Source organism: Strongylocentrotus purpuratus, unplaced genomic scaffold (assembly GCF_000002235.5).
Source record: "Strongylocentrotus purpuratus isolate Spur 01 unplaced genomic scaffold, Spur_5.0 spur5_contig_846, whole genome shotgun sequence".
NCBI lineage: Eukaryota > Metazoa > Echinodermata > Echinoidea > Camarodonta > Strongylocentrotidae > Strongylocentrotus > Strongylocentrotus purpuratus.
This window is the reverse complement of record NW_022145553.1, coordinates 459,234-475,868: the sequence shown is the minus strand read 5'-3', so window position 1 is coordinate 475,868 and position 16,635 is coordinate 459,234. Positions and strand designations below refer to the sequence as shown.

The following is a 16,635-nucleotide window of genomic DNA, read 5'->3' as shown; positions in this document are numbered from 1 at the left end:
TGTCATATTTTGAACTTTCATAGCGAATAAAAACAAATAATGCTATGTTTTTAATCATCAAATGTGTACATTTTTGTTGAGATTCATAGCCTTGCATACCCATATCTTTTAGCCGAATATTTATAAGAAGCATACATTTACATTTATATGCAAAATACTATTCAATACAGCAACATTTATCATATACATTTAAATTTGACATGCCCAGGCATTTAGGTACCGGTATGTAAATAGAATGACCATCATACATGGACAAAGGTAACAGCCATTGTCAGTTTTGTATTTGGCAGTATTTCCATGAGTGCTTCATGCCTTAAGTAGAATTATATATTTTTTAATTGATGTGTGTATATAGTGAGCTTTTTGAACCGTCATGGAATACTTATTTCCTGTGTTCAAAATCTACATGACTATAGTGTATTTAAAACTTAAGTGTCCCTATCTTTTTTCTTTAACCTGAAATATGACCTTTACAGATTCTAAATCTTGCTTTATTTACTACAAATTCATGGATTTACACCACTTTGATTAAATGTTGGTGTATGATGAGGTAGTAACTCTTAAAGTACATTGTACAAATACAAATACAGATGTATAATGTATCGAGCTCAGTGAGCTATTTAGATAAATTTTGTATTTATAAAATATCTTGTAAATACATGTAGGTATTGGTATTGAGGGTGTTTATGTGCAGGGCAGCTCTTTTGCTTATGGAATATGATGTTTGAATTCAATCAATCGAAACCATGCTTAGAAATTGAAATACCTGTGATAAATATGTTTATTTTTGTTATAAAAAATCTCTGCCTAAATCATTACCAGTATGTAGTGCTCAATGAGATCATTCTGCCTTTATAATAAGAGGTACATTATTGATTTTTTTTAAAAGTGTGATCAAAGTGTTGTTTAAAAAAAATCTAAACAAACTGAATTAAATGACCTGATATGATTTGTAATGTTTCTTTATTCATTTATTTTTTACCACTTCAGCATTTTTTAATGTAAATGTTGAAACGCATACTTGTTATTTCAACCCTTATAGAAGTTACTGAATGGCAAGGTATTTCACTGACATTGCTTCCACTGCTGCAATTATTTTCATTTGCGTCATCTTTTGGGGAAGGCGTACATAGAGCGATTTCTGGTTCCTGTACCCAAGCATTAACACAGGTGCGTCATGCAGTTTGTGATGCATTGTGGGACATGGCTGTCAACACATTAGGGCATTGGGAGCAGCAGATGGCAGTATATATCTCCAGGATCGTTCCATAATTATTCCTACATTTCTTTAATTAGTTTTTTTTTTTGGGGGGGGGGGGGGGGGGAGGAGACGGGTAAATGTTTCTGTTTATTTTTACTCCTGGTTTTAATTTCAAGCTGATATGAACCTACTGCATATTTGCAAGATTTGATACACTAATACTAGTTTTTCTTCAAATCAATTTGAAGCATACTAATCTGCAGTAAGGTAATCTGATTATGATTTTATTCATATTTATTCATGTAATGGTTGTTTACGTATTACATGTAATTGTGAAAATGATTGAATTTCCCCTTTTGCCTTTTTCTCTACATTATGTATAGTGTATTCAAGTCCTTGCCAGTTTGTTTTTAGTTCTTATGAAATTCCCTCTGCTGCCCAATCACCTATCTTTTGTTAATATGTACTTGTAAATATTATAGTTATTGGTATAAAGGTAAATAAAATAAGTAATTTTTTGCACAAGTCAAACTGGAGCCAGCCTCAGTTGTAATTTTGTTTTTGTGTCTAAGTATTGTGTTGAATGCTGAACAAAACGTGAAAAAACACCTCAAAAATGTTGTGCATTTCAAGTTGTATATTGATATCTCTCTTGTTAGTATATTAGTAGTGAATCATACTTGACGTTGGAGTAATTCGAAAAAACGGCACGTTTGTTCCCCTTTATAACAATGATGCCACATTGAGTATGTAATCGGGGAATGTGTAGTACACCTGAATATGGGGCCAAGTCAAAAATTTGTTGTCAATGGGGAATTCTTGATGTGTTTGGAAGATCATTGTCTTTTGAAGGAATTTCAATGCATTTTGCAACATTTCACTTTTGACTTGGCCCCATTTTCAAGTTTCATGCCAAATCCATAATTTCATTAAAAAGTGCATGAGTCTGACAGCCCATAAGTCGAAATTGAACCCTAAACAATTTGTCAGGAGGTGTGAGAATTTTTTTGTTTGGTCTTTCTTTCATTCTTCATTTTGTTTTCTTTCTTCTTTTTCTTCTTTTTCTTTCTTTCTTAATGTTTCCTTCTTTTCTGTTTTCTTTTCTTCTGAATCATGTTAAATATTTCCAATTTACCCCTAAGGCCTAAAAAAAAAGGTGTACTGCCCTTTAGGTGCCAAAACATGGGTCGGTCGGAAATCTTTCAAAAAAAAATGTTAACTCCCTCTTTTGGCTGATATTTCTCAGTTTTGAATGCTTTAATACATTTTTTCTCTCCAAAAAATGGTAATTTTTTTTTAAAAGCCGACTGGAGATTTCAACATTTTTGGGTCGGTCGCAAAAGGGCAATACAACATCTTTTTTTTTGATAGGCCTAATAGTTATACAGGTAATCATGGACCCTACTTTGTGGTAGGTCCATGATGTAATCAAAATAAAAAAGAGAACCCCCCCCCCCCCCCCACCCCATCTTAAAAATGTCCTCAATTAATTCTGTATTTCAATTTTTTCAATACAGATCTAGAGAGCAATTTACAAAGCTTTATCTATTTTATGACAATTTATCATAGATATCTTTAACTAGTACTATCTTTAATGAAAATAATAGGATCTTCTAGATCTATGCAATTTATTGAAAACGCCCTCTCATGATCACACCTGTACAGGAGCTTTGCTAAAAATTGTAGCCATATCATCGTATAGACGTCCAAATTTGCTTTGAAATACCTACCTAGTACCTTGAACGATGCATGGTCTCGGAATGCAACCAGTAAGTTTATGATTTGAGATCTATTTTCATGATTGTATGCTGTATGTGAGATACGGAAGTAACTTTTTTTATAAGGATATAAAGCCATGAATGATCATCGACAGGAACGTTCGCCTCGGTATATTTAGGTCCCACATACTGAATATTGTGTACAGTAACCCGCATTTAATACGACCGCTAAAAAATTCGCATTTGACTCTTTTGAGTCTATGATTTTGAATTTGAGTCGACTAAATTTAGTGGATCCCGACTCCGCCTGTCAATTTATTATCTCAGCTTTGGAATTTACATTACCCAAAATGCTTACGAGCGTTTGTTATGTTTTTTTTCTTCAAATAAACGAGGCGAGCCGCGAGGTGTCGTACAAAAGTCACTAACAGTTAGAATGTAGAGTAAAGGAGCCGGTAATCGGCTAGACCGAAAGCTTCAGTCTCTCTAATCATCGGTTGTTCCACTGAGACTACGTCTGGCTCCACTAGACCTCCGATTATAGAGACTGAAGTCTGGGGACCTCTTTCTGTGAGGCACTGTACGGAACAAATGGTTCGGTTTGACCGGACCGCGATGAATGAGATATGCAACGAGATTTTCACTCTTTACATCCTCATAACTGCTGCAATTATAACGCAAATTAAAAATAACATATATATAGCTTATTTGACTTACGATAGCTTGCTCATTTAGATCCTAAATTAATGATTAATCCGAGAAAGTCTTGTAGAGTAAAGTACCCGGTAATCGGTCAGCTCCGGTTTTCGGCCAATTGGTTGGATACATGGTAAAATCACTTTAAAATACATCGCATAATAGCATAACACATATCCCACACATACCATACCATGCCAGTGTCACTGAAGAACCACATTTGCAATGAAAAATATATCCTAAAATATCACATTTTAGCGATGTAATCGGCGGTCCCGCTACCCAAATCTGAAAAATCGAGTTTCTTACGCGTGTATGTAAGAAATATGGGTACCATAAAATGAGCTTTATTTCAAGTATTTTTCAGATATAGAGCCCGATTTTGTGCTGGTCGCAAGCTCAAAAGTATCTCATCGCATGTATTAAATCAATGCAGCCGCACACCGCGACGCACACACGATATGTCCGTCTAATTCAGATTCCAACTTCCGATCACCGCTGTGCCTGTATTCGGTCAGGCGAGCACCCGGGAGCTCCGGCGTGGGATACCTGCTCCGCCCGCGTGTGCTATACATCAGCGCAGAAACGCACGGCGCGCGCGAGCGCTTCCGATTGACTTTGTACATGCGGCCGTAAACTGAAACGCTCGGCCGATAACCGGCTCCAAAACAGTGAAAATTGAAATGAATATTGTCATGGCAATTCGTGATTTTTTTTGGGGATTCTTTTTTTGTTTAAATAATAATAATATTTGCTTCATGATTTGAACAAGAAATGATAATAAATAGGAAGTAAAGAGTCCAATAAATAGGATTTTGTCTTAAGTGGCCGAAAACCGGGTACTTTACTCTAGTCAACATTATCCGTCTTGGTGTTAGTTGATGAATATTCATTTTTTCTTTTCGAACGTCCAATAGCTACTGTAGCTACGTACGAGTAAGCCCAGCTTGACCAACGAACTCCCACGAAACGAGTGCTCTGATTGGCCATTTGGCTATGTTTTGGTAGGTTGACCCGGAAATATTTTGGCCGCCGGGTCATACAGCCCTATGTTCCGAGTGCATGAACGTTCGGAGATACAAATTGGATAATTCATATAAGTAAGTCCGTAAATTATCCATTTAATTTGATAACTGTAATTAGGACAAATGACATACTGACCTAATTTACATCTGATTTAGAAATCAGGAAATTAGATCTAAATAAAGAAAATCGGGGAGAAAATGTCGTGGACGAAAATATGCACATATAGGCCTATAGCCACCCCCACGGTACGAGATCTCTGGGTTGCCATTTGTATTGGGGAATGACAACAAATGTCAGTTTTATTAAAGAAATGACCCAAATCAGATGGTTATTGCTGTATAGTAATCGGCCAGCTCCAGTTTTCGGCCGATTGGTTGGATGCAAGGTAAAATCCCTCTAAAATACATCACATAATAGCATAACAAATATCCCACACATACCATACCATGCCAGTGTCACTGAAGAACCACATTTGCAATGAAAAATATATCCTAAAATATCACATTTTAGCGATGTAATCGGCGGTCCCGCTACCCGAATCTGAAAAATTGAGTACGCGTGTCTGTAAGAACTATGGGTACCATAAAATGAGCTTTATTTCAAGTATTTTTCAGATTTAGTGCCCGATTTTGTGCTAGTTGCAAGCTCAAAAGTATCTCATCGCAAAAAATAGGATTTTGTCTTAAGTGGCCGAAAACCGGCTCCTTTACTCTAGAATCTAGACCTTAGGCTTAGACCGAATTTTTCTGTCTCGTTCATTTGTTAGCCTCTGATTTGGGTAGGGTCGGCTCATTCTTTGAAAAACTGTGCATGTCATTATGAATTCTAGCTCGTGCACAGTTTTTCCGTTATAATATAGATCTAGATCTAGACCTAATCATTATGTAGCCTTAAGGGCTCCCTCGAAATGTTTTTTATGATATTATTCGAGGGAGCCTTAAACGGCACCCATAGGGTAAAATGTGTCCAAAATCACACTTTCCCACACCCGACTAATATTGGACAGTGGCTTTGATAAATGTTGTTGTAATTGTAGTCCTAATTACCTCCTGAATTTAAAAATCGGAGGTAAAAATAATAAAATAAAAGCAATTTTCTTACCAGACCGATACAGCTCAGCTCCCTTTTCACGTGTACCGTGTGAATTCACGATCTCTACACAATGGTGATGACCTCTGACTGGCACTTCGTAAATGTGCTGCTTCCGTATAATGCGCTGAATAACACTCATACAGCGCATTATACGGAAGCAGCACAATCTTTGTCGGAAAAAAATGTCAATTTTTTTCCGTTTGGTGGTCATTTCTAGGCTAATATTTAAAAAGTTGCATCAGTAATGGACCCGATGTTTCTCTACTCATACTCGCATGTTATTTCTATTTAGATTAAACATAGGATGGTTAGGAGTAAGACCAGATAACATTATGAAAAAGATATATCCTTCCACCCTGCCATATCCAAGTTTTGGGCTGATTAGTGCCGACCCACGGTCAATTAGGATTTCTGTACGCGCGCAAAGCGCCCTCTAGTGCCCCATGAATGTGCCTAACTACACAAAAAAAAAAAAAAAGGTTTAGCGTTGCCAATTTGCGTTGCGTTGCCCTTCACGGATGCCATTTTACACAAATTGCTATTAGCTCTATAGAAAGTAAGTATAAAATTGGCAATGTGAAAACAGTTTTTTTTTCTTCCTAGAGTCTACACACTAGTACACAGTTTGTACAAAATGGCCGCATTCTGTAATTTCCACAAAGTGCACGTGGATGAAAGGAAGTGCGCATACATGTAATGTATGTGGCACACTCATACAAATCTTACATGCGAACAGGCATACAAGATTTCTCAGTCTTGCATCATCAATTTAAAGGTATAGATCAGTTTTGGAAAGTGGAAACGTCTCCCTCTCAAAAAATGTACAGTGCTTGTAACTTTACCAAGACTAGGCCAAATTTCTTATCATTTTGATGATTCCAGAACCCTGCAGTCTGTCTTGTGGTCAACCTTTTTTCCAACAGGGTGTTTTATCACTAAAGATTATCTTGGCTGTTGCATCGAAAACCTGTGGCCATATTCTTTTAAAATCAATAACTCAGAAAACGAACAAAGGCGTGGTGGTAGTGCTACTGGAATACTGAAGAACGCTTTTTGTGTCTTGGGCGCTCTTTCTATACAGGTTTCACTGTATCACTTACCAGTATCTATTTTCTTGTATCCCCTCAAGCGCCTTGGAGGAGCTGCCATTCCCCCTCCCCAAGCCCCATCTTCCATCCCTCCAATGGCACCTGTGGAAAGAGAAAAGATCTACCAGTGGATTGTAGAGCTAGCCAGCCCTGACACAAGAGAGAATGCCCTCCATGAACTAAGGTAGGTACCCAGAGGCATGAGACTTTATAGTGATGAGAGTGTGTCACTTGGTATATGATATCTTTGTATGAGTGACAAACAAAGTCCTCCTTTAAAGATGTTCATGCGTGGGTATATAGTCGTTCGTGAAGTACACATCGGTAACTTGGCGATCACTACATAAAACTAAGCCAACGGGTATTACGCTCCTGTGCGTACGTTCGTGTGCTGCCCTCTATATACCCACGCATGAGCACTTTTAAGATGTGATGTACTAAATGCTACTTCATCTGTTGACTTCTAACCAATCTACTATATTTATATAATAGCCATGCATCTCTTGCATTTGTAAAGAGCATCAGGATTGTTAGAATCAGGTCCATTTTAGAATGAAACTTTTTTTCTTCAAAAGGGAAAAATCTAATCGTCCTTTCAAATCAGTTCTATAAAATGATGAAACACGTAATCACTCAAGGATCATATAAGTGGATACTGGATAGCATACTTTGGGTTTTAGTAAGGGGATTTCAGAAAAAAATGCCAAGGGGAAAAGGAGGGCAAATTCTCCCATGCCAGAGTACCTGGTATAGACAAGGAGGTGTTATAGCACATTTGCGAACAAGAAAAAATACTTTAATCCTTCCAAATCAGTGTCAAGGATGCTGCTTGAATAATGATTTTAACTTTCACTAAAAGTATATACTGGTAGTTTACTACCGAGAATCCTATGAAGACTGAATTATCATTAGATGTGATAGAAATTTACTTTCGTTTTTCATGCTCTTATAAGTCAAACTGGATTTTGTAGTAAATGTAATGCTCATAATGCTCTTCATTTGCTTCAATTCCCTGCTTTACAACAGTAAAAAGCGTGAAGTGGTCCCAGACTTGGCGCCAATGCTGTGGCATTCCTTTGGGACAGTGGCTGCACTCCTTCAAGAAATAGTCAACATTTACCCCTACATCAATCCACCTGCACTCACAGTAAGTACATGACATCTGAATGGAGCAACAAGGACGTTAACTCGTATTCTTTAATACAGAGTGAAAGCCCTTCTAGCTCTGAACAGATGATAAACAAGTTGTTTTCATTTTATTTTCATTTCATTTATTCTTATATTTCTCATGTTACATATACATTTCAAAATAAAGTACAATTTTTTTCTTTCTTTCTGTTCAATAATATATAATAAATAACATAAAAATAAGTGGTCAATATAGAGTACTGATTTAACTGAGAGAAATATGATGGGACCTACATGAAAGCAAAGCTTGTAAAGCTGTAGGCCCCGGATGCTTGAAAACTTGTGTGAAGCTATATTTTTTGGCAAGTCCAGGGTTTTGGTCATTCAGTATCCATATGTTACAAAGAAGTATTGAGCTCTTGGTATAGAATTAAAGCAATCAGATATTGAACTTCATGTTTCCTCAGATCTGCAATCTAGTACGGCTATTAACTTATTATTACAATCTTAGATGAACCTTATTAATCAGATCCAGTGGATTCAACATTGTCAGAAGGGGGGGGGGGGGCCTTAAATTATTTTACGGTAATCCAGATTTCACCCCTAGCCTCCTCTCATCTAGAGGGTATGTTAGGAAATATTTGTTGTTATTGTTTGTGACTTTGTTTTCTTTATCTTTTCTTTAAAAAACTATTATTTCTTCTTTTTCTTCCTAAAATTCTAATCCCATTATTTTCAGGCCCACCAGTCCAACAGAGTGTGCAATGCCTTGGCTCTGCTGCAATGTATAGCATCACATCCAGAGACGAGATCAGCATTCTTACAAGGTAAAAATGTCTTCTATGTCAGAATTATTCATAACAGTGTTTTTATAATTCTTTACGATATCTGTATTAAACCAGTGTAAAGCCTATTTGCTTAACAGTACAGGGGCTCTTTTTGGATTTGTATAGTTACAGTGAAATTTCTTTACTGTGATTTTCTAGTATTTGATTTGATTTTTTTTCTCCTCTTTTTTCCAGAGCTTGTATAGAGCTTCTGTAGCAAATCAGTCACTGATCCAGTATATTGTCCTCACTGCCCTTATAGTTGATAATGTAATCTAGTTGAATAAAATACAGGTTGAACAAACATGAAATGCATTTTACTAGAAATGTATAGCCCTATTGGCATTTCAATATAGGAGAGGATGACTTTATTCATTTTCTGGAAATCCATTCAATCTCTATGAAACTGCACATATTTGTCTTCATGATAAGTCACATTGTTATATATATCCACCTTGTTTTCTCTGCAGCCCACATCCCTTTGTTCCTCTACCCCTTCCTGCATACTGTCAGCAAGACACGCCCATTTGAGTACCTCCGTCTTACAAGTCTGGGTGTCATCGGTGCTCTTGTCAAGGTAAATTTATCTGATGTCTTTAGTGGCATTGTGAAGAAATGTCTTTTTGATTTTCTATCAAGAGGTCATAAGTTCAATTCAATCCCGGCCTTGTGCATGCTCCCGTAGACAGATATGCAGTTGTGTCTCTCTACCGAGGTATGGTGAAAAGAAATGCATGGGCTTTGAAATTGTCAGCTTGACCAAACTCAGTATTATGATATTTGGAGCATGAACATAATGAAGAAAACAATATGCAGTTCTTGTATAGCTCAAAGTTGGTATAACTTGTCTCTATAGTCTAGAATGCTGCAGTCTACATCAGAAATTCCACGTTGCACTTCCTGCATGAAAGAATAAAACAGGAGAGGTAATAGATCTGAAGTTACCAGAAGTTTTGAAAATAAGATTTACAAGTAAATTAACTATCATTGAAGCTTGACAGAAACTGGTTCTCAAAAGGTTCCAATGTTGGTGCATTTATGTAATATGTGAATTCCTTCCAAAGTATCATTACATGCTGCATGTGACAGGGTTCATCTCTTTTCATTCATCCTATTATTTTTATTTTCCTAACATTCATTCCCTCTATATATATTGTATTTATTGGTACCACCGCCCCACTACCAGTACCAATCACCCCACACATAGATTTGCTGGTAATATATATATATTTATTGTTGTATATGTTTATTGTTTAATTCTCAAAAAATATCATATTTTAATATTGTAGTTTTAGGCAGGGGATGATCCCCGATAAACCTCTGTGGTTTTTGATCACCCCCCTCTGCAGGTTTTGCTTTTATATTTGATTGTAATTTATCGTATTTTTATGAATCTGTGAAAATGAATTAAATTGAAATTGAAAATTAAGAGTGTTGTAATTCTTTTCCTTTTTTTGCAGACTGATGAACAAGAGGTTATCAATTTCTTACTGACGACAGAGATCATCCCACTCTGTTTGAGGATCATGGAGAGTGGCAGTGAGCTCTCAAAAACAGTAAGTTTACATCCATGAGAAGAGCCAGGGAAGTTCTACATTATTACCAGATTTCAGGCTTAGTGACCCGTTTGGTTAAGGCCATTTCAGGCGTTATAAAAGTGCATACTGAGTCTCTTTTTAGCGGTAAAGGCAACTTATATCTTTGCAAGGTAATTTCATGGACTTTTTCGGGTTGTCCGCCCGTACATCTGTCTGTACATCCCATTCTCGTGATCACGTTATCTCAAGAACTGATTGATGGATCACCGCCAAACTTGTGTCATGTATGTATCTTGCAGAGCCAATGAACTGATTAGATTTTACGGTCATGAGGTCAACGATCACAGGGTCATACATGTATATGAAAAAAAGCTTGTAATCACAATATTCTGAGAACCTGTTTATGGATTACAATCAAACTTGAATTTTAAAAATTGCTTGTTTTGGTTTGTAAAATCGCTCTATGGTGGAGGTATCATTTTCGACTGTGCGCAGTCAAAGATCCATCTAGTTTCCAACGGGAATATGGCAAGCCTTGTAAGATCTTGTTTACAAATATTTAGCTTCATCATAACTCTAACTCTGGCATTTCGACTACCGGTACACCTTGAAAATGATCATTTTCTTTTTCTTAGATTTTGTTATTCTTAATATGTTATTGTTATTTTCATTTAAGTGACTTTTACTTTCCTCTAGAGGAATCTGTCAATGAAAGATTATGTACATTGAGACATAAAAATAAGGATTTTTTTTTACATGTATGAAAAGTTGCTGTTATTCCATTTCATGTAATATTTTAGCAACCTTATTTCAACAGTGACATCAGTATCCTTTTTATCTTCCTGTCTTTTGTTCAGGTTGCTACCTTCATACTGCAGAAGATTCTTCTAGATGAGACAGGTCTTTCCTACATCTGTCAGACGTATGAGAGATTCTCTCATGTAGCTATGATACTAGTAAGTAGGAAAAGAGAAATATAAATTTCCTACATGTATACACATCTGCAGTTTCATACTCTTAACACAATCAGAGGATGACAACTTAAACATATCAGCATTCTGTAATTTGATTTTTGTCAGTCATCTTCATCTTTCATCATTTTTATCCGATATCTTTTGCAGAATTTTTTTTTTTCTCAAGTAAATCAAAAAATGAAGCAAGCCTATTTTCTTTTTAAATGAGCATGCATATCTATCAAAATATGATACCAACCCTATGTAGGAGATGTCATGATAAGACCCGTGCCATCTTTTCCCACTTTGTCAGTGAAAGAGAAAAAGTCTTGTAATCATAATTTATTCATGAATACGGTCTAATGTTTTGTTGGTGCTGGGTGTTCTATTTACCAGGTTTAACAAGTTGATCAATGCTTTCCCTCAAAAAAGAGAATATTTTTGGTCAATGAGAGTTGCGTGTCACTGAAATTCTTGAATGTTCTTCCTGTCTATTTTAGTTATGCAGTCCAGGGAGTATTAGCACTATGCTTGATAAATGAATTTCTTCACATATATCAAATGTACTTTGTCTATTCATCTGAAATTCATGCATTTCATCTTGTTCTGATTGCTTGCAGGGTAAGATGGTGATAGCGCTGGCGAAGGAACCATCTGCAAGGCTCTTGAAGCACGTTGTTAGATGCTACCTCAGACTTTCAGATAACCAAAGGTAAATACTTATTTGATGTAGTCAAAAATCTATTGTGAAAGGGTCCATTGTGAAAGAAAACTCTGTAGTTCACATTGAACTGTTGTACCTGAATGTTGTAGACCTGTTTCTCAATGCACCCAAATTAGTGAGAGGAACCAATTTATGTTTTAACAGAAAATGTATTTAATGAATAATCAAACCTGCTTCTACAAGAAAAATTACTTGTATTTGAACTACTCTCAAAGTGAATGAATCACCATGCTCAGAATTTTGGGGCAAATGTTCAGAACCGTAGTGTAAATGGGAAACATTGGCTCTTTGCATTAAAATAGCTTTGACCTTGCCATTTTGATGGATGCAAACAATTTAGGAGCATTCACTGCCCAGCGTCTATGCCATTACATAAGGCATTTTATCTACAGTTGTGTTTCTCAACCCAGATGTGAAATAGGTACTATCTTGCAGAATGTATTTCTTGATTTCCTCTATAGGTTGATGATGGTTGCCATAGCTATCGCTAGGGTGATTATGTTCAAACCAATTTGGAGGTGTGCACAGGAACATTATTTCATATGATATATGTTTTCGAGCCAGAAGGGCATTACCTCTGTGTACATGTTTAATGATACTTGCTCCCCTAAAACATTATGCACTTTACATATACAGAATGTTAAAGCGGGACTGCACTACTTGTAGCTACGTGTGCCCTCTATATAGCAAACAATGCGTAAATGGTACCCATTTGTCCCCTATGATCCCCTTTTGCTTATGATAATTGAGAGCTGATTTGATGATATAACAACCTATCAGTGACCATGCAGGGAGGTCTAATCCCTCCTGGCCAAACTAGTGCAGATAGGCTTTACATTCATGATCATCTCTACTTGTTTTTCTGCACTCATGCAGAGCCCGGGGTGCACTCAGGCAGTGCCTCCCAGACCAGCTCAAGGACCAGACCTTCATGGCTGTCCTCAAGGATGACAACTCCACCAAGCGCTGGCTGGCCCAGCTTATCAAGAACCTTACAGAGACTAGCGCTATGGATCCAAGGGGAATCCCCATGCCGCCACAATGACAGAGTGCCGACCAACAAGCCTAGCTTGCTTGGTCACATAATATAGAAAGGTTGTGGAAGGAGAAGTATGTGTTTGTGTTTTGTCTGTTCCCCCCTGCACCTTTTCTCTTTCTTATTCTACTTTCTTTACTTGTGTTCTAGGTTTTTTCTTCAGTTTCTCACAGGAACCATTATTAATTAAATGATGAGTTGCCCACTTTCCCAGGATCATGAGTCAAAGCAATTAAATAAGATAATTTCTACAAATTTCTCTACTTTCAATGGTTTTGACATGTTTATCTGGACAAATTTGAACTTCCTTTAATGAGGCTCTAACGTTTTGATAGGGGATGTAATCTTGGAGAAACATTTATCTTTTTTCATATAAGAATTTTTTTTAAAACCAATTGATTTTCCAGTGTAAGAGAAGTAATGGATAGAAAAAGGATAAAAGTATTGGTTTTTAATTGTTTTTCTTCTCTCTCTCCATCTCTCTCTCTCTCTCTCTGTTTGTCCCTTTCTCTGTTCTTTCACAGTGGCATCTTGATCTTTCTTCATTATTCTAAATGAAAATCCTAAACTATCTCTGTCTATCTTCTTTGCAGGGTAAATATTGTCCCAAGGGCAAATGTATTAAATGTTTTTTGAGCCAGTTTTGCATTGCTGTAATGTGATAGGTGGCTGAGTATGTCTAGACCATCTTGGGTCTATGTGGGGTAAGATTATGCAATGGGTAGATGTTCTAAAGCGAGTGTACTGGGCTGCTAGAAGGCACCTTTAAAAATATTACTGGGTAGTGACTTCTTAAAAACACCATGCTAGTGTCTGAGTATGATCCAACCTAGTTACAATAAGACTGCGCCCAGTGAGGCCTTAGAGAAGTGCCATCTAATGCTCAAAAGAAACCGCTAATGTGCAGTGGTTTACCGCATGTGCAGCAGTTTACCACAACACTTTTTGTGTATTACATGAATGGCAAGTGGGGATAAAAAATGGTAGCTGAATGGAACAATTGTCCTACATGCATCCACACATTTGTATGTTATGAGATACAATAATGTAAATTGTGGTTCATGTAAGTATGCTAAAGAAATCCAGTGCTCAGTAAACCAACAGTTTTCTTTGGCTTGTGAAAGCGGTTTCAGGCTTGAATTTGACTGCAAGAATGGTAATATGTATAGAAAAACGCATACAGAAGATTCTTTTACAGCTATGGTACTGTAATACTTGTACCAGAAATTTACGTGAGCTGTTTGTGACAGCCGATTTCTGGCAAGAAACTTTCACTTATTGTAAAATTTAAAATTGTCATGGCTGTTATTGCACAATTTTGCTGCAAAAATGACAAATTTTGTGAAGCTGCACACTCATGAGCTGGTTTTACAGTAGTGTTCAAATAACAATATAACTGTGTACCAGTTATGACTAACAAACTTATTAGTAAACACACCTTTTGGACACTTTCTCAGGTATACTGTGAAAACTTGCCAAGTTTAGAGTGATGAAATCAACAGCTCTGGTGCATCTGAAAGTATTTTTAAAGATTTTGTTTGTATATAACCATAATGATGATCAATTCACTCATACAGTCTGGTAAATAAGACCATGTTTTGTAAATAGATGCATGTATGTTCATGTATGTGTATAAAATCAAACTGTAAACAGCTGTATGTAAATAAAAGTAATGCCTTTGAGGATGTGACATCCTACATGAGGCGGTAAGCCATTTAAAGGCTTGTTCCAATACATGTTAACTACAAGGCGTTTTTTAAAAATATAATGACCCAAAGAAAGTGTAATACACTTAATAACATTTCTGTATCTTTACTCTTGTAATGCAGAGCTCATTAACATGTAATAGAAATATGCAGTGGGTTTTTTTGCAGCAGTTTATCACATCATATCTGAGCTTTAAGAAGATATCTGCCGTAAAAATGTAAAATTAGATAAGTCTATTGTGGATCACACAACTGTATATCACAATATACAGATGCATACGAGTTGTGTTAATTTTGGTTTTTGTTACAAGACATTGGCTTGTGTTCTCTTTGTCTAAATGCACATCAAATTTGGCCAGTGTTTCTTTAAGTGGTTTTTTTTTGTTTCATGTCCATATGGGGATTCAGGTATCCTTAGCACATTTTTGATTTCATGTTCAATCTGTTTTATAACCAGATTAAAGGGGAAGTCCACCCTAATATTAAGTTGGCTAAGTAGAAGCAAATAAATGAGAGGAACAGGTCAGTGAAAGCTTGAGCAAAACACAAGTAAAAAATAAGTAAGTTATGCATTTTTGAATTTTTGAAAGTGCAATCAATCACATATTGGCAACTCTGGGACGTATCTTGGTAGGTCCCATTCCATTTACCCTGTACCAAAAAACATTAAATTTATGATTTCCCTTAAGAAAATTTTCAATAAATCATACACCCAATATAAAATTGTTGCAAATAAATTTATATACAACCCTTGTATGAAATAAATCCATTCCATCATCAATAACTAAGAATTTTTTGTTGTTTCTGTACAGAGCAAATTGGAGAGGAGCTCGCAAGATACTTCAGTGTTGCCAATATGTGTTTCACTGATGACATTTTTAAAATTAATAACTCTACCATATTTTAAATTGGATATTGTTCAAATTTTCTTCATTTGGTTCTTCTTATTTTTCTGCTTTGATTAAAACCAACATATTTATCAGGGTGGATTCCCCATTAAAGAAAAGGTTGAGTTCTTGGAAAGGTGAAAAATAATTTGTGAGCTTTTTCTTTCTTTCATGTCAGGTAGTATATTGAAATATGACAAGTTAACGCTAAAGGTTGTCAACAACACTTTCATGCAACATATTTGTGAAGTCCCACATACACATTTCTGTGTACAGTGAATGTAACTGTTTGCAAGACTGTGCCAATTTCTTACATTTGGATGATTAAAAACCTCACAGTATGTGCCACATGATCAATCCTTTCTGCTTGCTTCCACAGTTTCTTTTACAATGCAGTCATATGATTAGCACCCAACTGTATATTCAAAATGATGTCAAAGCAGATGCAACCAAATGGTGATTACATATTGGTTGTCTTTGACTGCTAAACAATTAAAATCTACATGAGTAATTACAGTATTATATTTTATGTACATGTGAATAGATAACAAATGACACAAAATTGACAAAGCATGGTTGGTTCAATATTCAAATATGAAATGATTTTACTTCCAAAGGAAAGTTAAGTACTTTTCTCATAAATAAATTTTAGGCATGTTTTACCAACTTACTGGCAAGTTATATGGTTTGCAACTGAACTTTTTTCATCTTTTTAAAGTGAAAAACTAAACTCCACTATCTATAAATATACAACTTCATCAAAGAAAGAGGTAAGGAAGTGTCCATCATCATGTAGCATTACATATTGGCTTAAAGAATTTTTTTTCTTCATCCATACTATTGATAAACCTTTTACGTATTTGTACACCTGGGAAGAATCATATATTCTTGAGGGGTAGTGATTTGTTCCTGTATTGCAGATTGTCAATTTTTGTTGATTCCAAATGCAATTGTTAACATATTTTATGCTTGTCATTATTTTGTTGATTAAAGATTGAAACAGCCCCACTATTTT

At 36.0% G+C, this 16,635-nt stretch overlaps 1 protein-coding gene across 1 annotated transcript; it reads left to right on the top strand.

Annotated features, from left to right (window-relative positions):
- Positions 1-2,849: 2,849 nt before the first annotated feature.
- Positions 2,850-16,631, top strand: LOC585914 (CCR4-NOT transcription complex subunit 9). The gene is made up of 9 exons (XM_030992205.1): positions 2,850-2,970; positions 6,863-7,005; positions 7,848-7,968; positions 8,689-8,776; positions 9,247-9,353; positions 10,237-10,332; positions 11,172-11,270; positions 11,888-11,979; positions 12,868-16,631. The coding sequence occupies exons 1-9, from the start codon at positions 2,947-2,949 to the stop codon at positions 13,034-13,036; spliced, it is 939 nt and encodes a 312-aa protein (XP_030848065.1). The 5' UTR covers positions 2,850-2,946; the 3' UTR covers positions 13,037-16,631.
- Positions 16,632-16,635: the final 4 nt, after the last annotated feature.